At 35.8% G+C, this 21588-nt stretch overlaps 3 protein-coding genes and 2 non-coding genes across 5 annotated transcripts; 4 read left to right on the forward strand and 1 right to left on the reverse strand.

The window, feature by feature from the left end:
• Positions 1-2661: 2661 nt before the first annotated feature.
• LOC110790615 (protein DETOXIFICATION 45, chloroplastic-like) lies at positions 2662-8965 on the forward strand. The gene is made up of 7 exons (XM_056841345.1): positions 2662-2920; positions 3795-3939; positions 4044-4140; positions 4221-4321; positions 4527-4690; positions 7300-7368; positions 8786-8965. Exons 2-7 carry the CDS (start codon positions 3843-3845, stop codon positions 8963-8965), a joined length of 708 nt encoding a protein of 235 aa, XP_056697323.1. The 5' UTR covers positions 2662-2920; positions 3795-3842.
• A 78-nt stretch (positions 8966-9043) lies between these two features.
• On the forward strand, positions 9044-9129 carry LOC130460503 (small nucleolar RNA R11/Z151). The gene has a single exon (XR_008920360.1). It is a non-coding gene; the product is annotated as a small nucleolar RNA R11/Z151 (small nucleolar RNA).
• A 265-nt stretch (positions 9130-9394) lies between these two features.
• LOC130460525 (small nucleolar RNA snoR80) lies at positions 9395-9533 on the forward strand. Its single transcript, XR_008920381.1, has one exon. It is a non-coding gene; the product is annotated as a small nucleolar RNA snoR80 (small nucleolar RNA).
• Positions 9534-10987: 1454 nt separating this feature from the next.
• Positions 10988-14182, forward strand: LOC110776909 (zinc finger BED domain-containing protein RICESLEEPER 4-like). Its single transcript, XM_021981482.2, has 3 exons — positions 10988-11078; positions 12353-13854; positions 13935-14182. Exon 2 carries the CDS (start codon positions 12359-12361, stop codon positions 13316-13318), a length of 960 nt encoding a protein of 319 aa, XP_021837174.2. The 5' UTR covers positions 10988-11078; positions 12353-12358; the 3' UTR covers positions 13319-13854; positions 13935-14182.
• Positions 14183-18023: 3841 nt separating this feature from the next.
• LOC110776910 (uncharacterized) lies at positions 18024-20195 on the reverse strand. Its single transcript, XM_056827287.1, has 2 exons — positions 19172-20195; positions 18024-18441 (listed from the first exon to the last, which is right to left on the reverse strand). The coding sequence occupies exon 1, from the start codon at positions 19996-19998 to the stop codon at positions 19318-19320; it is 681 nt and encodes a 226-aa protein (XP_056683265.1). The 5' UTR covers positions 19999-20195; the 3' UTR covers positions 18024-18441; positions 19172-19317.
• Between the last annotated feature and the right edge of the window lie 1393 nt (positions 20196-21588).

Here is a 21588-nt window from a genome sequence, read left to right on the forward strand (position 1 = left end):
AGATTTGTCGATATAAACCGCACATGAACTCCAACAACATGGATAAGTTAATTGGCCGGTTCCAATAGTCGGCGCCTCAGCGGAAAGTCTTGTGTGCAAGGGTGATAAAATTATGGAGGGAGATATAATCAGGACATAGTTGATGATTTGAGTCTCTTGAGATGAAACAACGGGAGGAGAGAAAGGTGGGGATTATTGTCTCCATTTTCACTTATATCTCCTTCGTTGATGTTGGTGGTGTTGTTGTTAATGCCAAATAAGAGAATGGAGTTTACTGTTTAGGTTTTGATAGATAAGAGCCTTTTACTCTTTTAGTGGTCTTTGATTACTTATGATTGTCTTAGATTAAAGGTCTTACTACCCTTACGAGTTACGACCTTTAGGCTTCCCTATTTTCAGGTGAGCGGGTTAAATCGTATTTTAGACTACATGCTCTATGACTTTAATTAAGAAAAAATAATAAAAGTAATTTGGTTAAGTAATATGTTTAAGGTTATAATAATATTAGAGATTTAAACATTGTAATAATATTGATAATTTAATGTGTAGTTTTGGAGTTTTATGATAGAAGAAAATGAAGATAAAGTTATGCAAGATCGAATGTTGAGATGGAAGGTTAAAAAATGACAACAAGGACAATCACTCACCCCGTAACAAAAAGGACGCGAAAATGCCAAAAGAAGAACCAATTATGCGCGTAAGTATCACGTAGTACATTGTTTAAAGGGTATGATTATTACTCCGTACATTGTTTGATTTCTTTACTTTAGTATTACAATTTATATTTTCGTATGGCCATGAGTATTAAATTGTATTTTGTTCTTAAATGGAGATGATGTCTAATTTTTCCTTAGACGAACTTTACGAACATTTTTTCTTGCCTTATAATTATTTTATATAATTTTTTATTACCAACTTAATTGATTAAATTTTGTGAAACATACTTTCTTATTCAACTGTGTGAGATGTTTTCATTTAATGCTTTATAGTGGTTATTCAACTGAAATAGGCCAGCAGAATAATCAGTGGAAAAAAAATTGAATTTATAGATGGATTTTTGAGATGTAAAATCAGTAGTACTTGAATATCATTTTCATTTGAAACGCCGATTAGAAAGCCTTGATTTTGAAGGAATTTATTAAAAGAAGAACAAGAAAAAATGATAAGTAACGAGAAAGAAGAATGTTATTAATCTATTAGAATGATTATCCAACCACTTTGAATTTATGTATATCAGGTAAAGGTGCTGCATATATCACTAGTAGAAAAAACCCCTGTTGCAACCCCCTTGTTGCAGCGTACATGTGTTAATACGCTTCAACAACCAGTCGGTCAACGCGGGTCAAACCCTTTAAAGGGTTATTGCAGCGTACAATTTAATTGTTCCCTGCAAAAAAGTTTGTTGCAGCGTACATTTTAAAAGCCCGCTGCAATAGCTCGTTTTTGTTGCAGCGTACTTGTTAAAGCCCCCTGCAATAACCCGGGTAAAAAAAATTTCGCTGCAATATTCGTTGAAACTAATTCAAAACAAATTAAGCATCTCTCACTCTCAACTCCCTTCTTCTCCCTTAACTTTCCCTGCGTCATCCCCTCAAAAAAAAACCCTTTCTCTTCTTCGGTGGTTCTAGCCTCCTCGCCAGAGGCCACCTATTAGCTTGCTCGGCCGTTGGTTCCAAGGAAAAACTTAGCTTGCTCGCGCCGGTGGTTTCAAGAAAGAAAGTTGCTCGCGTCCTATTTTCCGTCAACCTCTTCGCCGCGGCTACCTGTCCCCTCTTTTAGGTTTGCTCGATTCGTTTACCTGATTTTTGTTTTAAGAATTAGGGTTTTAAAAATCAGATCCTAAAGTGACGCGCCAAATTTAGAAGCGAGAGAGAAAGAGATTTAATGGAAAAGGGAATTGGGGAAGAAAAGGGTTTGGGTTGGCGCAGAGATGCCCATCGTCTAACTCGAATAAATGCACATGAATTCGACACCGGGAAGAAATCCAGGTACAGTTTTTATCATCATTCTGCCTTTTGATTTCGATTCCAATTTCACAACTAGGTTTTGGTATTGTAGATGTCGAGTTGCAATTTCTAATCAATTGGAATTGCGGAACTTGATTTTGGTGGATTCATACATTTAATTTTTTTTGTTTGTTTGAGTCCTATTCTTGATGTGCGGAAAAGGAAGGCGGTTCGATTGAGCAAAGATGTCGACTCCAAACGTCGCCAAATTAACAATGGGTAAAATTTTCTCTTAAGCACCTTAATTTATGCACAATTTCAGTTTTCTTTGTTGTTGTTGTTGTTGCTGCGAATTTGAACATCATTAACTGGGTTTTTCCATTAAGTAATGATAAAGTGTGAGCTACTGTATAATTGAGTTGGTTATGCTTGTGAATTTGTTTGTTTTGATTGAATTTAAAGCCTTTTATGTGGGGGGGATTGGCAAAGGAACCATGGGTCAGCTTTTAATTGGGGATTCAGTTCATAGATTCGATTGTATGGTTTGGTTAATAGAGGATCTCATTTTCATGTGTTATTTTTCCTATGCTAAGAAACTCCTGAGCAAAGATAATTACATGTTGCAACCAGTTACTGTGTAGAAAAGCAAGGAATTCTGGAAATCAAATATATAAAATTTTTTTGTAATTGGTTCCATTAGATAGTTGGATTTCATTGTTCTGCATTCTAATGCCAATCTTTTCCTCCATTTATGTGATATTTTTGTTTATTTGGTAGTCTGTGTATCATGAATGTAATCATTGTTTATTATAAGACGACTAGTAATTTGATTTCTTCCACAAGTATATTTGGTGTGGTCTTATTAGATGTGGGATTGGATAATGAAACATGAGCCGGTGGTTTCAAGAAAGAAAGTTGCTCGCGTCCTATTTTCCGTCAACCTCTTCGCCGCGGCTACCTGTCCCCTCTTTTAGGTTTGCTCGATTCGTTTACCTGATTTTTGTTTTAAGAATTAGGGTTTTTCAATTCGTTTTTAGGGTTCTTTGCGTTTGTTCAATTCTTTTTTAGGGTTTGTTCAATTCGTTTCTTCAATTCATTTTTTCAATTCGTTTTTAGGGTTCAATTCGTTTGTTCAATTCGTTTTTAGGGTTTGTTCAATTTGTTTTTACGGTTTGTTTAATTTGTTTGTTCAATTCGTTTGTCCAGTCACTGTAGCTAGGCCTAACATGGTAGGAGTATGTGAGAGACACTGACAAAATAAATCAATGTAACAATGCAACTATTTTCTATGCGCATCCTCTGCTAGATTTTCCTGTATATAGACTTAGTGAGGTAGTGTACAGTTGTTGTCACTGACTCATTGGTTTGGCTTAACTTCCCTTGCTTTATTCCAAATCATGTTTTGATGACGAGTTCTGGTCTTCCCGTTATGATTATATTTTGGCCTTCATCTCTGTTCCACATTACAAGCTTTTTGCTTAAAAGACATCCTAATTTGAAAGTGTAACAATTTTTTTCATGAAAGTACTATTCTTAGAGGTCGTACCCAGTTATTCTCATAAAGTTGTGAGATCTCGGTAGAGTCCAAGAAGTCAATGATCTCTTTGCAACTACCATTTTTCCATATGATATGTAAGGTCGGTTATTAGTTTGTTGTAGTGTAGATTCCGGGTGATAATCATTCTTGCTTGTGAGTATAATTTTTAGGTCAGCATAGCTTCTTCATCCCTGAAAATAAATCATTCGTGATAGCCTCAATCTCAAAATAGTATAATCCCCCCCCCCCCCATTTGTATATATGTTTTAAGTTTTTAACAGAAGATTGATTAGTTAATTCGGCTTTGGTAGGCTGTCGTTCATAGAGCTAAGAACTCAAAATATTCAGCTGATGAGGATATGGAGGAGACAGATGTTAAAGATCCAAATTTAAAGCAATCTCTGGAGTCTGCTACTTCTCAGATTAGCCAGCTAGCTCTTTCTAATAGTCCTACTGGTAAATCTTCACTGAATTCTATTGTGGGATCAGATACGGCCAATGCAGGTGTAGATATTGACTTTTTGACTTTTTATGTCTGTACATTGATGATCTGCATGCAGGTGTTGCCAATCTTGCAGCTGTTTTTCTGTTCCCGCTTTTCATAAATTATTTTCAGATGGGTGTCACTGGAGCAGCCACTGCCACCGTTGTGTCTCAGTATGCACTTTCTTCCTGAAGTCTGTTAGTCGGCTTTCTTTTAACTATATTGGTAATCATGCTGCTTGTTTGTGCTCCAGATACATAGGTAGCTTCTTGATGATTTGGTTTCTTAGCAAGAGAGTAATATTATTACCTCCAAAATTTGGAGATCTGAAGTTTGGGGTCTATTTAAAATCTGGTGAGTGTCAGAGAAATGTTTATGGTTATTTTCTGTTTTTGATTCTTTATCCAACACATTGATTTTAATAACCTTCTACTTAATAATCACCATTACAAACTTCTTAAATTAGTCTGCTTAAGTGGCCATTGTTTGTACCTACTTAAAGTGTTACTCGTACATGTTTGGATTGCCGTCTGTTTCCTTATGTTTACCTTTTTTCCAGGTGGATTTCTGATTGGAAGAACTGTGGCTGTTTTGATAACTATGACGATTGGGACCTCGATGGCTGCTCGTCAAGGTCCTCTAGCTATGGCTGCTCATCAAATCTGTATGCAAGTGTGGTTGGCTGTCTCTCTTTTAACTGATGGATTGGCCGCATCTGGTCAGGTATGAGCTTTCATCTAACTAGGAGGTTCGATATCCAGGCTATAGGTTTTTCAGGCATCTAGACTACCTCTATTCTACAGTGCTTGTCCATTATGATTTATGATTATCACAAAAGTTGAAGATTGTGAATAATGTGTGGGTTTTAACCAAATAGGAAAAGCTTCTTGGATTAATAAGCATTTGTTGTTGTCCAAAGATCCTGATTTGTGAACAATAAACCAAATAGGAAAAGCTACATATTTTCTCAGAGTATTACACTTATTACATGTTTAATATGAATAGTTTTAACTTTCTAACACTCATTCCAATCTACTTATGCAAATTTAAGGCTTGTTTGGTCGTTATAGGTCATATTAGGCTAAAATGAGGCTTTTTTGCTCCCAAATATGAAATAAAGAACCTTAGGACTCATTTTAAACCTATTAAATGTTTTATATGATTAGTTTTAACTTTACAAGACTTAATCCAATCTATTTATGCACATTCATGACTTCTTTGGCCGTTATAGGTCATATTTAGGCTAAAATGACATTTTCGCTCCCAACTTTGATCTAACGAACTTAAAAACTAATTTCAAACTTATTACATGATTCATATGATTATTTTTAACTTTTTAAGACTCAATCCTATCTATTATGCACATTTGAGACTTGTTTGGTCGTTATAGGTCCCAACTATGAACCAAAGAACCTAAGGACTCATTTTAAACTTACTAAATGTTTTATATGCTTATTTTTAACTTTCTAGGACTCATTCCAATCCATTTATGCACATTTAAGGCTCATTGTGTCGTTATGGGTCATATTTAGGCTAAAATGACATTTTCGCTCCCAACTTTGAACTTAAGAACCTAATGACTCATTTTAAACTTATTATATGATAAATATGCTTAGTTTTAAGTTTCTAAGACTTATTCTAATCTACTTATACCCATTTAATGCTTGTTTGATCGTTATAGGTCATATTTAGGATAAAATAAGGCATTTTCGATCCCAACTTTAAAATAAAGAACCTAAGGACTTATTTTAAACTTATTACATGTTTAATATGCTTAGTTTTAAGTTTCTAAGACTTATTCTAACTACTTATACACATTTAAGGCTTGTTTGGTCGTTATATGACATATTTAGGCTAAAATGACATTTTCGCTCCCAACTATGAACCAAAGAACCTAAGGACTCATTTTAAACTTACTAAATGTTTTATATGCTTATTTTTAACTTTCTAGGACTCATTCCAATCCATTTATGCACATTTAAGGCTCATTGTGTCGTTTTAGGTCATATTTAGGCTAAAATGACATTTTCGCTCCCAACTTTGAACTTAAGAACCTAAGGACTCATTTTTAAACTATTATATGATTAATAAGCTTAGTTTTGAGTTTCTAGGACTTATTCTAATCTACTTATACCCATTTAATGCTTGTTTGATCGTTCTAGGTCATATCTAAGCTAAAATAAGGCATTTTTGCTCCCAACTTTAAAATAAAGAACCTAAGGACTCATTTAAAACTTATTACATGTTTAATATGCATAATTTTAACGATCTAAGACTCGTTCCAATCTATTTATGCACCTATAGGCTCATTGGGTCGTTATAGGTCATATTTAGGCTAAAATGAGCATTTTCTCTCCCAAATTTGAAATAAAGAACCTAAGGACTCATTTTAAACCTTTTAAATGATTAATATACTTAGCTTTAAGTTTCCCAGACTCGTTCCAATCTATTTATGCACATTTAAGGTTCATTGGGTCGTTATAGGTCTTATTTAGGCTGGATTGACATTTTCGCTCCCAACTTTGAACTAAAGAACCTAATGACTCATTTTAAACTTTTTACATGTTTAATATGCATAGTTTTAACTTTCTAAGACTCATTCGAATCTATTAATGCACATTTAAGGCTCATTGGTTCGTTATAGGTCATATTTAGGCTAAAATGATATTTTCGCTCCCAAATTTGAACTCAAGAACCTAAGGACTTATTTTAAACTTTGTACATGATTAATATGCTTAGTTTGAAGTTTCCAAGACTTATTCCAATCTATTTATGCACATTTAAGGTTTGTTTGGTCGTTATTGGCCATATTTAGGCTAAAATGAGTATTTTCTCTCCCAAATTTGAAATAAAGAACCTAAGGACTCATTTTAAACCTTTTAAATGATTAATATACTTAGCTTTAAGTTTCCAAGACTCGTTCCAATCTATTTATGCACATTTAAGGTTCATTGGGTCGTTATAGGTCTTATTTAGGCTGGATTGACATTTTCGCTCCCAACTTTGAACTAAAGAACCTAATGACTCATTTTAAACTTTTTACATGTTTAATATGCATAGTTTTAACTTTCTAAGACTCATTCCAATCTATTTACGCACATTTAAGGCTCATTGGGTCGTTATAGGTTTTATTTAGGCTAAAATGACATTTTCGCTCCCAAATTTGAGCTACATAACCTAAGAATTCATTTTATACCTTTTACATGATTAATATGCTTAGCTTTAAGTTTCCAAGACTATTAGGACATTGTTATTAGTTGCTTGAATGTTAAAGTGTGATATTTAATTTGAATTTAATCTAATGCTTAGTTGAAATTTCTGTTTTTGTAAAGGTCTACACTCCGAGGAATGCGCCTATACTAGTGAGGAAATTGATGTGGTTAGTGAGCAACGGGCTAAGTGTTTTACCCGCAAGTATTTACTATTGGCTTGAGCGCGCTTGATCGAGGTGGTTTAGTTGTTATAGAACAATCGTTTCCATTAAAATGTATGCGTACATTGAAATTGGAACGTATATTTGAATGTAGTACGTGCACTTTGGTTTTGGGATATATATATATGTATACAAAACACCAGTTATTATTTTTTATATTTGTTCTACAGGTTGCGATATTTTATTTATTGTTGTTGACAGGTTCCTATATTTGGTGCAAGACACCCTAGGTATAGATAAATAAAACTAAAATTTTCCCGCCAAAAGCACAGCTTTGTTGCAGGGGGCATATACTTGTTCGCTGCAACAAGTGTGTAAAATTAGGCAAAAATCAAGACTTGTTGCAGCGTACAAAATGATGTACGCTGCAACAGACTGGTTTGTTGCAGCGGGCTTTTATTTGTACGCTGCAACAAACTGGTTTGTTGCAGCAGCGTACAAATAAAAGCCCGCTGCAACAAACCAGTCTGTTGCAGCGTACATCATTTTGTACGCTGCAACAAGTCTTGAATTTTGCCTAATTTTACACACTTGTTGCAGCGTACATGCAAATGTACGCTGCAAAAAAGTACTTTTCGCAGCGTACATTGTACGCTGCAACAAGTCAATACTTGTTGCAGGCCCCCCAGTTGCAGCATACGATGTACGCTGCAACAGGGGTCTAAAAGCCCGCTGCAACAAGGGTTTTTTCTACTAGTGATACAACGTTTATTCTGCTTCAGCAACACTGCAGCTGGCATGCAGTTAATATAAACAGAAAGTAGTCTAAATACCAACATACCAGCATTCAACTTATGATAATTGTGATATTATCCTTATTAGGTCAACATATACATGTATAGAAATAGGTGAAGTACTAGCATTGCAACGCCACTCATATGGAATAAGAAAAACAACAGAGGAAGGAGATGCCTAATCTAACCAGAATAAAAACAAAATATTTATATATTTAGACCCATAAAATGACCTAGAAAAAATTGATGAAATGTATTCTCTATCCCTTAACACTAAAGTCTATAGCAGATTAGCAGCAGTTCATATACATATACTTGCGTTTCAGAGTTCAGATTAGAGTTGATTGTCTGATACAAATGAATATGATACGATTTGAGATCCCATACAACGTCTTAAGAGCTGGTAGAAGTGTCAAACAACAAACTTTTTTAGGCTTCTGATTCACAGATACTCTGAAGGCATCTTTCGAAATTCCAACAACTATTGGTAGTGACCAAGGATTCCACTCAATAGCTTGATTGAGTTTGTAGTTCACATTTGTGACGTTTTGTTGATTGGGGTATTAGTTTTATGCATCCATTTATGCTAATTATACATAATTTCTTTGTTTTTATTTCTTTACTTATTTGTTTTCTATGTTTGAATAACAGCACCGCCAGTGCAGAAACCGTGAGAAGTACAATCAGGAGGCTCGGGGAGCAGAAGGGGAGTTAGATCTTTCATGTGTACTACACCAAAGTGAGTTGCGATCGGTTCGTTCCTCGGGCCGTGCTCATGGACCCGATAACTTAGTGTGGACTAGAGTTTCTGACCTTTGGAACTCTGAGTAAACCTTTGAAAAACTATTGTTTCAGCTTTATTTTTCCTCAAAAATTATGTTTTTATGTGACTAATTTGTGGGTTGATTAGAGTTGATGATGATAATTTACCTTATCTTAGAGGATTTCAGTGAGATCAATGATCTATGATCTGATTGTTACACACACTGAAGCTCTTATATCTCTCTTTCATAGTTATTCCAACTATGATAGCGTTGCGGAATGTTGGTTGTTTACATGCATGTGCATGAAGTATATTGTTTCTTGCTATGACGAGATAAAGAACACGGGAGTGTTCTGTAGGTCGATCTATTGGTCTTGCCGTGAGCCTTTCAAATAGACGACTTCTCCTACTACCGAGAATTACTTTGTTAAATACACTAATATCATATTTACTTTAATTCATTATATATAGATGTGAATGTTAGGTTGCATCCAAATACCAATTCCGTAGGAGAAAATATGTTCCTTATGGTGTAATGGCTGTGATGCTAGATAAATTTATAGGAATGTGGTTTATCTTAATCAGTGACTTTGTTTCTTTTGTGTCATATGATCATGGAAAGGCTTTTATACATATCAATTCATAGTTTATTCTTTGCTATTTGTGTTGTGATGAAATCTAAGGCGTTGGGTAGCAACTCTGATCTTTTTGGTTGAAGACATCCAACTTGGTTGTGGTTCTGAGCAGATTTTCTGGCATCATAACTCCGTCTTTGGGCAGTTTAGGGCAGGTCATAACTGGGCGAAAGATAATTATACTGAAGGTGTTGTAATAGCATAAATTTTTAATACACTCGCACGCATCGCGTGCATATAAGACTAGTTTATAAATAATTAAATAACATGTGTCATTTATCTATATTAATTTATAAATACCCGAATACACTAATTCACCATTTAGTTTATAAATGTTCATTTAACCCATTTCACTTCATCTTAATCAATATTAATCCATTTAATTTATATATATTTTTTCAACATTCGAATTCCACTAACATTATTTAAATCATATATTCCTTTAAAATCACAAACCTCCGATAACATTAGGACTTAAAAAAACCGCTAAATAATTACTACTCCCCCCGTCTATTTTTGTTCTTTATGTTTTCCTTTTTGAGTATTTTAAAAATGTTCTTTACATTTCCTTTTATATTATCACATAAATAACTTAGTATACTATCAAATTTTGTGTCCAATTATTATTTTAACCAATTAAATTCATTGAGTCATTTAATCTCTCACACTTTTCCATTAGAATATTAAATCTTTCTCATTTTCCAATATCAGAATTTTGATAAAAGTGAAAACATTATAAATAATCGTAATTTATCTTGTTTAAATAAAAAAAATTAAGGAATCACTATGCGAATTAATTAATCGTTAAACGATAAAAATATCAAACGTAAAGAACCAAACGAGACGGAGGGAGTATATAGAACGAGCTCAATATCTAGTTGAGAGTAGAGCTGGCAAACGTGTCGTGTCGGGTCGTGTTCGTGTTCGTGTCGAATATAAACGGGTTGGAAAAGTCTCAACACTAACCCGACCCATTTAATAAACGTGTCGTGTCGTGTTGACCCGTTTAACTAATCGTGTCATAATCTCTTGACACTAACCCGTTTTTTTCGTGTCCGGTTCGTGTCGTGTTGTCGTGTTTGCTCGATAAAGTTGGCTTTATTTTAAGGTTTTTAACCGATTACATCAAATTATTGGTTGATTTTTCTTAATCGATTTAAGTCGTGTCAGTTTCGTGTTGAGAATCTCAACACTAACCCGACCCATTTAATTAAACGTGTCGTGTCGTGTTGACCCGTTTAATTAAACGGGTTGTAAACCTTGACACTAACCCGCTTTTTTCGTATCCGGTCCGTGTCGTGTCATATTTTGCCAACTCTAGTTGAGGGTAATAAAAAAAAACGAGCTGGAAGTCTAAATTGCAGTATAAGGTGGGGCACGTGGCAATTGCTAAGCACCTTAATAGTTTCATCCTCTCCCATCCCTCGTTAAACCCTCACTTAAAAGTTTCCCCCCCCCCCCCCCCCCAAAAAAAAACCTCGTTTAACCCTAAACCCTAACACATTTCAATTCATCGACGGTAATCAATTGCAGAATTCTGGACCAGGTCAGTTTCATACTTCTTACTCTATAATTCTTTGACGTTTTCTTGCTTTAATTTTTTAGTGAATTGCAAAGTTGCTAATTTTATATGGTACGGAGTAGTAAACATTTCAATACAATTTATTTGTTTCCCCACTTAAATTTCTGATTCTGGTCAAGATTGAGTAATTCTTCCTTAGTTTTGCCTGATTGTTCTTGATTGTGTGCTGTATTTGGATTAAAACTATACTTGTTGTAAGTGTAATTTTTTGTGGTCTGTTGTACAAAATCAAGAAATTCGTAGTTGTTAGTTGTCAGCGGAACCCGTGAAATAATTTTGGTATAAATTGAAGATGATGTCTGGAACTTATTATTTTGAAGATCCTTTCAAACTAGTTTTCGATCGATCGAAGAAAAATGTTTCCCAATTTGACTAATTGGTGATACTACGTATTAGGGAACAATTTTTATGCTATTGATAGAATAATTTGATAGATTGAAGTAGATTACATCAGCAATGAGATGGTTTTCTGTAATGAAAAAAAGAAAACTCCAATTCGGGTAATTCTAAGTTTCGATCGGAGATAATTAGATAAACATAACAAGCATACTAAAATATACAATTCAAATGGTTGAGTATGAAGTGGAAAATATGATTTATTACCATCCAAAGAGTTTGTTTAGTAGATTCATCTCAATATATATTTGCAAGATATGGATTTTTTTATAATTTATTTTTGTTGATAATTGAAGATGTTAATGGTTATGCATTGGCACACGTGAGTAAAGAAATATGTTAAAGGAACGGATGAATCACATAATAAGTTATGTTAGAGATAAACTATGCATATTTCAATTTGGTCCTTGGGTAGAAATGTAGAATATCACACATTACGTGCTTGTTTGGTTGACTCGAAACAAAAGTGGAAGTTCTTTGGATTTGGAAAACAGTAAATTTGTTTTGTTGACATTATTCTTGTGAAGTTTTATTTCCCATAAAATGAAGGAATTCACTTACACAGTTTCCCCTAGTGAAACATTACATGGGAATTTCTTCTTCTCATACACAACCAAACAGTTTTCTATACTTCACATGAAAATAGGATGCCATTGCCAATGAACCTCCCTACACTCAAGTACTCAACCAAATGACAAATGATTAGATTCTCGCAAGTTGGAACACCTGTTCTGTTTTTTTGTTTTGATTAGATGAAACAATGTAGAGATTATACCTTCTACTGCGTGTTAATAAATTATGAATATTTTATGGATAAGTATTTCTTTGTTTCCTTTCCTTAGGATAACATGTCAGGGCCGTCTAGGGCTAACAGAACTGACGAGGAGCGAGCAGAAGATGCCCGACAGGGCTTTGCAAAGTTGATATGTTATCATAAAATGGCACCACACACGATCTGTGGTGGAGCTTTCATAGATTTAATTCATGACATCAAGCCTGACCTGGTTTCAAACTTCAAGTTTGAGATCCTTGAGCGTAATTGCTTGAAATTATACAAGGCAGAGCAATGTATCGCGAAGGAAACTTTCTCAAAACTTGCTGGACAAATCAGTCTCTCGGTGGATTTACTTGTTCACAAGAAACGACGGGATCAAATCGATCAATATCTTTGCTTAAGTGCACACTTCATCGACGATGATTGGAAACTCCGAAAATGGGTTATTAAGTATTGTGGTGTTTCCGATGTGAATATGGACCTGCCATCTGAAGCCATTTTGAAGTCTCTGAAAGAATATGATATTGAGACCAAAATACTCTCTTTGACTGCTGCAGGAACTGGTGACTTGGCTAATATTGTGAAGGAAAATGTTCATGAACGGTTGAAGCTCCCAATGAATGGTCAATTGTTTCATGTGCAGTGTAGTTGTGATGTCATAAGCTGTATGGTTAAGAAAGGATTCGAGGAGATTGATGAAATTGTTGACAAAGTTAAATTGTCAGGTTGGTCCAAATCACTGCCTTTATGGAATCTTACAAGCTGTAATCTATTACATGCTTTAAGAAAATTTTCTAAGAACGGACGGGAAAAGATCAGGAAGATTTGCAAAATTACAGAGAGAATTGATGAAATCACTGAAGCGTTATTTGAGTTTAGGAGGCCAACACCTAATCTGTTTCTACCACACCTTCAGGAGATTCGGGCTTACCTTGTTCATGAGTCGGCCAGTTCAGATGCATTTGTTAGTCTTGTGGCACTGAAAATGCTCGAGATCTTGAATAAGGAATTTCTTAGAGTTTTGTCTGTCTGACTCATGTGCAACCATTGTTTTAGAGAACATTCGCAAGGTATATGATGGCTACGCGGTGCAATGTGATCAAAAGGAGTACCTTTTGAGCTATTCAAGTGATGAGTCAGGGGAATATGATGATCCTGATGATCAGGATGAGGATGATAGAAGGTCTAGAATACATGCCCAAAAAGAAGATCGTAATAATAGTCTGAAAAACCTGAATGTAGTAAAAGAGTATTTCCAGTCAGTGGAATCTAAGAATGGTGAATCTCAATGGTCAGATTTGGATATGTATCTGGAAGAGCCGGTCTTACCACGGATGGAGAACTTCAGCGTGTTGGACTGGTGGAAAGAAAACGGGTTCAAGTATCCTCAGCTTTCTAGGATGGCTCGCGACTTCTTGGCTATTCCTCTGTCTGTTGCGAGACACACTGATGCATACTGCACTGAGCGAAGGGAAGCTGATTGGACATTGTTGTCTTTGGAACCTGAACTGATGAATGCTTTGAAGTGTACAAGGAGCTGGAAATTTGGTGATAAAAAAAGAAATTAAGGTAGATATGCTGAATAAACTTTATGTACTAGATTTTATATTTTTATTATTTATAATTGATCATCCTTATATTTTTCCCAGGTTCAAGAATGTTTTCTGCGGCTGTTACGAGGTCATGAGTGCAGCTAGGCCTCTGAATTTTGAAGTATAGTATGCCTTGTGGTGATTTTCTTTATTGCTAGTTGGTATTAAGCATGCTTTAGCTGATATTTTGTAGTAATACTACTATAGTTTACGGGTGATGTTGGCTCCTAGCATACATTGGCTATCTTTGAACTTTCAAGCAGTCATTATATGGTGCTTCCCTATTACACCCTTGTTGTTCAAAATCCTTGTTCTTCCATTTCTCTTTTATACGGAGTATAATATTCTAGACCTTCAAATTTTTCAAATGTTACGTCTGTTCAAAATTTTCAAATGTTACTTTTTATATAGCGCGTTTGGGTGGCTTGAGCAAGCAACAATTTGTTGTAGTTGTCTTAGTGAGACCCTCTCTTGTTATCATTCCTTTCGTATTGGTAGAAGGTTACATGTTAGATTAATCCTCGACAGACTACGTGTCCCTGCCAATCATTGTAATTATGGCAGAGTTGCACACATAGAATGATCCGAGTCTTCTTGTCCATGTAAGTTTTTTTTTTCCCTTGACAATGTGATTATGTGAACTATGGGTTGGAAGTAAGGACTTCTACTGATTTTCTTTTTAATTGGTAGGCATTAACTACTTGTATCAAATTAAACACGGTTTAGCTCAAGTTTTGCATCGGCATTGTTGAGAATAATATGGCTTGCCAATTGTTCCGGTTGTGGACTTGGAACAGGGAAAGGATGCCTATCTTCTGACTGTGACTGCTGACTGGATCCTGCACAGTGAAACCGTTAACTAGCCTCGGGGGTGATCCGAGAATTACCCCTCCGATGCTTAAGTCAGACTATGTTGGTAGCTCTGTAATAAATGCTTGTAAGAATGATTGGGGTTGAATTGCGTACCTTTGGCATTGATGGGGGCCCGTATATATAGACGGGTTACTTGTACGGATGATCCGGGTTATTACCCTTTGGTTCCGGATCCTCTCTTTCGGGTCTGACTGATGGATAATGTCAGAGCAATGCCGGCTGGGTTCTGTAAACCCAAGGTACCGACTGCAGGCGTGGTATCCCTTTTGTGACTGTGCATTCGTCACAGCTGTTTAGGAGATGTCCTACCGGCTTGCCGGTAGGGCTTCCCGTACACCAATGTTAGTTGATATTGAAGCTTATTTTTGGTACTTTGCTCTAGGAATTCCGGAATTTATAGTAAGCTTTGGAGCCTATAGTAAAAACCAATTCAGAAATCAACAGAAAGAACAATCTCAATCCAAGAATATCAACTCAATGAAAAAACATTAGAAAATTTAGAGGGAGAAGGCTCACACTTGGGAGAAACAAGCACTAAGGGAGAATCCAGGTTCACGAATATATCTCTACTAGTAGAACTGTAGAAGCTTAAGAAGCCTAAGGGAGTGCTATTATGAAGACCGGCAAAAACTACAAGAAGGCGGAGCAAACTTCAAGATCTCCAAAACAACTTTGTTAATTCCATTCTTTACGGCAGTACAAAGAAGACTTTCGCCAGTCTTATATATATCAACCATTTTGCAAAGCAAATCCAAATCCATTTTCAATATTTCCTACGCACATTCCTCATCATGGTTTTCAAGAAAGGCCGTATGACAAAGTGTACCGTGTACGTCCCCCAAGATCCTTCTCCAACCACAATTTCTTACTACGTACTTCCTCCGTTTTAAAATAATTGCATCGTTTTGACTTTTACATTTGCCAACAAATAACTTTCACCATCAATATTAATAATTACTGCATCCGTTTCAAAATGATCTTTACCCTTTCGTTTTAGTCCGTTTTATAATATTTTTTACATTTTGATTATTCTATTTTTTGGACATGAAAATTTACTACCTTACCATTCTAACCCCACAATATTTACAATTTTTCTCTTATTTTATTCAATTTTTTTCCTTACACTCACCCATATTTTCATACTTTTATCTTACTTTATCTATATTTTATTATATTTAACCAACTTTTTCACATTTATCTTGATATTTGTGCAAATAGTAACTGTAAAGATATTTATAAACGGAGGTAGTATGTATTAGTCACAAATTAAAAAAAGTTTATGCATTTAAAGTATACATTAAGACAAACTCGATAACATTTTACATACTAATATTTGTTTTTATTTACGAGTAGAAAATTAGGGTCAAATCAAAATATGTGAAAAATGTTATATAAACATTTACATAAGGCAGTTTTATACAAAAGACCACTTTGGTGTCAATGTGTCATATAAGTTAAGCAAGGGAACTGAGTAGTTAAGCGATGAAACCAATTAATTAAGCAATAGAACCAATTAGTTAAGCCCTAGAACCAATTAGTTAAACAATGAAACTAATAAGTAAAGCGCTGGAACTAATTAGGTAAACAATGAAACCAATTAGTTAAGCATTCAAAGGGGTCTTTTCGATAAAGCGGTCTTACACAAGAGTTGTCGATAATGTTAAAAGTCAAAACGATGCAACTATTTATAAATGAAATTATTATATATTTGAAAGGAAGTTAAGTTCTCAAGAGCACGCCTACAGGCTACAGTTAGTAGGAAACCTACGAGTATATATATATACTTTGTTGAGCTATGGAAACCTTCCTTGTACTGTCATCTGTTTAAGTTATAAGTGTTATAGTGTATTACTATTACCTTCCATAAAATAAAAATTAATGGGTTACGGAGTATCTTTCATTAATATAAGCTTACTACTGTATAAGAGGGTAAATCTTTTTTACGGAGTATATAACTTAATACTTCTTCCATTTCTATTTGTTCTAGGCTCTACTTCAGAAAAACTTGCAGACAAAACAAGCAGTAATAAATAGCATAGCCACTATAGCCGCCGGAGTTACAGCCCCTACACTTTCCGAGTACACTTTCCGGAGTTACAGCCCCTACACTTTCCGACTTCCCTCTGTTCTCCCGACATTCCCTAGCTTCTTTATATCAAAGTATAAATTTCTCAAACATCAACGAAATTAATGGTCATAGACCGATAGTGATACAAAATACCAAATTAAAGTATCATCATCACCGTCAAGTACACAATTTCTCAAACCCAGATCACCATTAATGGAATAAAAAAAATCAAAGTTCGAACCACAGCCGCACAAACTTTGCGCGGGCCACATAGCGGTGGCGCAAAAACTTTGCGCCGACGACACGGAGGTGTCGCAGATCTTGTGCGGCACCTCCGAGTCGCTGGCGCAAGATCTGTGCGCCACCGTCGTGTGGCCCGCGCAAAATCTGTGCGGCAGTTATTCAAATTTGATGTTTTTTTTCACCGTGGTGGCTGCCGGAGTTATTGGTGATGGTGGGGCGCAGGAGCTTATGATGGTGGGGGCAATGGTGATGGTAGTGCAGGAGCTTACGATGGTGATGGTGGGACAATGTGATGGTGAAGGGAAGAAGGAGCAATCATGGTGGTGAAGGAGCAATGGTGATGGTGGCTCGCCGGAGGTGATAAAATCTACCGGAGTTGGCTTGGTCGGACTAGGGAAGGGCTACAGTTGCCAGTTGTGGTGAAAAAAGAAGGGAGGGAGGGTTAATTTTTGTAAGGGCAACTCTGTACTTTCACGTTAAAAATGCGGGCGATTTTAACGTATGCGGACGTCGAATAACGATACACTTAAAATACCATGATGTTGCCGAGTATCTCAATTACACACAACAACGAAGCCTGTCTTACCGGTATAACACCATATTGAGTACTCTGCTAGCATTTTCCGGGATAATCCTTTGTGGCAATGTGAAGCCTAGAAGGCTAGGAAACACTTTGACAACGGGAAATGATAAATCCAAGGAAGAATTTCACTTCTTCCAAGGAAATCACCTTTTAAAAAATGTGGATTTCCTTGGAAGAAGTAAAAATTTTCTTGGATTTATCACTTCCCTTTGACAACACAATGTAAGAGCACAAAAAAATGATATAAATGAACACGCCTGAAAATGAAAATGATGATTCTTGTATATGCCTTCACAGGCTAGCTAGCACACAGCTTGGGAATACTCCAAGGAGAAAATTATCATTCCTGAACTAAGCAGCGGAAATTTCACAGGAAGACTTAACAGGTTAAAATAGATCAGTGATTAATCATTTAAATCAAATATTAAGACAACACTTCAAATATCCTCAGAACAGAACACTGTAACAACCTAAGAAAGATAAAGTCAAAAGGATTTTCCATGTATATCTCCCTGTTAGTCTCTGATAATTATCAGCACAAGTACAGTGTGAACGATGCACTTATAGGCTTTAGCCCCAAAATTCACAAAAACAACAACCGCCACCAGACCACAGTTTTACATTTAGTTACGTTGAAATATTTAGCAACCCACGTTCAAGATCAGGACACCTTGTGAATGATGTGAATAGCTTCAACACCATCCCTTTGTCACGCATTCTCTTTTAGTAGAGCTACTGCCTTTAACTATTTCCTCCACCAGGGAACTCCATCATTTTACTACTCAAAATATACTTACCTGGTTCAGTCAAAGAAAGGTTAATGTGTTACTCGTACAAAAGTACTTAACATGAATACAGGCTGCAACTGTTGAAATTTGAACATAAAACTATCAGTTCCATGTACCATTAAAATCATGAATGCATGAAGAGAAAGGAACCAAAAGAAGATACAGGAGCTAGGAAGCAGGACAACAGCAGGAGTTATGAAGCAAAAGATGAATTTCCAAGTTAAAACACACGTTGTAAGCGACATAAACAAGTCATATAGAGTCCTAGCTCTATCAAGCAAACTGAATACAGATGCACAACCGAATTCCCATGTTCTTCTTGTTAAATCAGAGCACAAGTGTGCAAAATGTAGAGACTTTAGCAAAAAGTCCGTTCAATACGGATCTATCAAGAGCATAGCAAATAAAAAGCAAGGCCAAATCATCTTCTAAATATCTTTATTTCAGAGTCATAGTGTCAAATCTGACAACAAAGAACCAGGCTACCTGCTTCAAGATACATATGGATCATTGATATAACCTCTTTACAGATCTAGCCTATTGTCATTCACACTTGGTATATACACATGGGAAAACACAATACAAGAATTTACAGCAGCACAAAAATATGCCAATGAAAATGCAGATGTTTTCCATCCAATTGAAATAAAAATATTAATCACAATGGCTAACCCACGCAAATGCATGTACGAGGCAACAGAATAACTGGTATTTGAAGGAGGAGGGGGCTCAAAGTTACCTCACTACTCAACTTTGGTTGATGCAAAGTTTCCATCTACAAAGTCTTCACAGATTGGGGATATAGCCACAGAACTCAATCTGGCAGCTTAATGAACTCCTTGGAAGATTGAGCACTTTCTTATAGAACTTGTATTCCCTATAAATTTATACTTCTTTTTCTTCAAATTTATCAGAATGAAAATGAACATACACATAAAGATCCTCCAAAACAGTTGCATTAGTCAGAACGTCCTGAATCAACCTTATCGCATCACCATCATCATCATCATATAGAATCAGATTCAATATCTCAAGGCTCCTGAGTTTACTTAACAAAAAACTCGGAATAAAACTATTCCCTTCCATGGGGGAATAGGTGAATTGCAGGTGAAACAGGTTACGGAAGATTGGCAAGGCGACTAAATCCGGATTATACAGCTGACTCGCACAATAGAAACCATGAAAATAATATTCGAGGGACTTAACATAAGAAATCCCTTGAAAAAGTGAAGGTAACCTGTTTATCAATTCACCTTCTCTACCAAAACCACACTCATTTAAAAACACTCTGGCTGTTTGTAACAACTTAAGATCCTTAACGAAGTTAAAAACCATTGAATATCCCCGTGTCTCGAAGATCTCAAGTTCGGGGGCATCTATCCAAACTTTGCAGGCTTCTGGGGCACATCCATCCGTCTCGAATCTCAAGTGCTTGAGATTAGGTGCTACAATATCAACAATGTGATCCTCTTCATCCAAAAACAACGACAACCACAAACGTTTCAACAGTGGGCAAGATTTGAATAGAGTACGCATCAAAGGACGATGTGAATTATAGAGATACATGTGAAGGATCTTCAAAGAAGGGAGATTAATTGATACTAACTCATCATCAAGTAACTTCAATTCAAATTCGAAGACCAATTCCAATCTGAGTTCTACTAACGATTGAGTTTGAAAAACACAAATGGGTAATTCAAACACATGTGTAGGATTTATATCGCCAAATTCAAGCCCGATTACCTCCGGATGTAGCGGGAGCAGATTTCATGAATCCAGGGAACCGTACAAGAGGAGCGGACCAGTGTGTATTCATCTTCCGGAACACGAAAATCGAGGTTAAAGGTTTCGATTTTGGGAGAGGAGAGCTGCGAGATGATGTGGTCGACGGTGGTGGTGAAGTAAATTAGGGTTTTTTCGGAAGTCAGAGAAAGGGGGAAGGAGACGTGGGTAATGTTGGTCCAAAGGTGTTCCCAACGGCGGGATAAGACGGAGGTGGCAGCGGCGTTATCAATGGGGAGGAGGGAGAGTATTGTGATAAGGAGGTTATTTGGGAGAGAGCTTAATCTGTCTTCTTCTTCATCATGTTCATTACTGTAACTGACATTGTTCGATTTCGACATTATCGACCTTTTTCCTTTTCGGTATTATCTGAATTATGAAGCCAAAGTCAAGAATTGAGCAAATTTAAACGAAATCTACCATTTTTCTGGTAATTTTATGATTAAATTAACAATAATTTGAGAAAAAAAATAGGAGATACTTACCAGGGAATTAGCGGAAGACTGAAGAGGTTCGAGCTAGAAGTGGTGCGTGGAGTGTTGCGCCGTTTGACGGTGGTTTAAGCAGCGGTGATTTGCCTCCGGTGAGTCGATGAGTGAGTGAGTGAGTGAGTGAGACAGTGACGAGTAGCTGACAGGCTTAAGTCCTTGAAAGGGGGGAAAGCAATAATGATAGTCAACGAAAAAAAAGGTAGGTCGGGGTGTGGGGGGAAAGTAACGTCATAGAGAAGTCTTACGCCTTGTTCTTTCCAACCTATCTTATTTTCAGATTCTATAAGTTCGGATAAGGTCCTATAACCTTATTTCAGGACCTTATTACTTATTTCAAATTTAATCAAATCAGATTAGATCAGAAAAAAAAAGTTCATATCAGAAAAATAAAAAAAAATAAAAAAAGTTCAGATCAGATCATATTACTATTATTATTATTATTATTATTGGTATATATTTATATATTTGTTATTATATTTAATATTTTATTACTATTATTGCTAATAAAACAAAAATGTTGTTGTCAGTGCAATTAAAATATACTTCCTCCGTCTTTTAATACTCGCAACGTTTAGACTTTTGCCACTATTCATATAATCTACTTTGACTATTCGTAGTGTTTTTTGTATAAGATAAAACATAGTCATGTGAGATCTTGTTAGATTCGTCTCAATGTGTATTTTTAAAATATCAACTTTTTATAATTTTTGCATAAAGAGTATTTAAGATATAAATGATCAAAGTTGTGCATTGGCATGCGTGAAACTAACAAATGTTGCGAGTATTAAAAGACGGAGGAAGTATTATTTAAGGCATAAAAAAAACATTAACAAAACATTTAAATTCATCATGTCCAATGATCAGGTCATGTCCATATCAGAAC

Source organism: Spinacia oleracea, chromosome 4 (genome assembly GCF_020520425.1).
Source record: "Spinacia oleracea cultivar Varoflay chromosome 4, BTI_SOV_V1, whole genome shotgun sequence".
In the NCBI taxonomy this organism is placed as follows: Eukaryota; Viridiplantae; Streptophyta; class Magnoliopsida; order Caryophyllales; family Amaranthaceae; genus Spinacia; species Spinacia oleracea.

What these genes read in the sequence shown, in the direction of transcription:
- LOC110790615 (XM_056841345.1), top strand. Translation starts at nt 3,843, where the DNA reads ATGGAGGAGACAGATGTTAAAGATCCAAATTTAAAGCAATCTCTGGAG. An exon ending in ACTGCCACCGTTGTGTCTCA is followed by an intron (nt 4,141 to 4,220) that starts GTATGCACTTTC and finishes TTTGTGCTCCAG; the next exon opens with ATACATAGGTAGCTTCTTGA. An exon ending in TAGTGAGCAACGGGCTAAGT is followed by an intron (nt 7,369 to 8,785) that starts GTTTTACCCGCA and finishes TTTGAATAACAG; the next exon opens with CACCGCCAGTGCAGAAACCG.
- LOC110776909 (XM_021981482.2), top strand. Translation starts at nt 12,359, where the DNA reads ATGTCAGGGCCGTCTAGGGCTAACAGAACTGACGAGGAGCGAGCAGAA.
- LOC110776910 (XM_056827287.1), bottom strand. Translation starts at nt 19,998, where the DNA reads ATGTATCTCTATAATTCACATCGTCCTTTGATGCGTACTCTATTCAAA.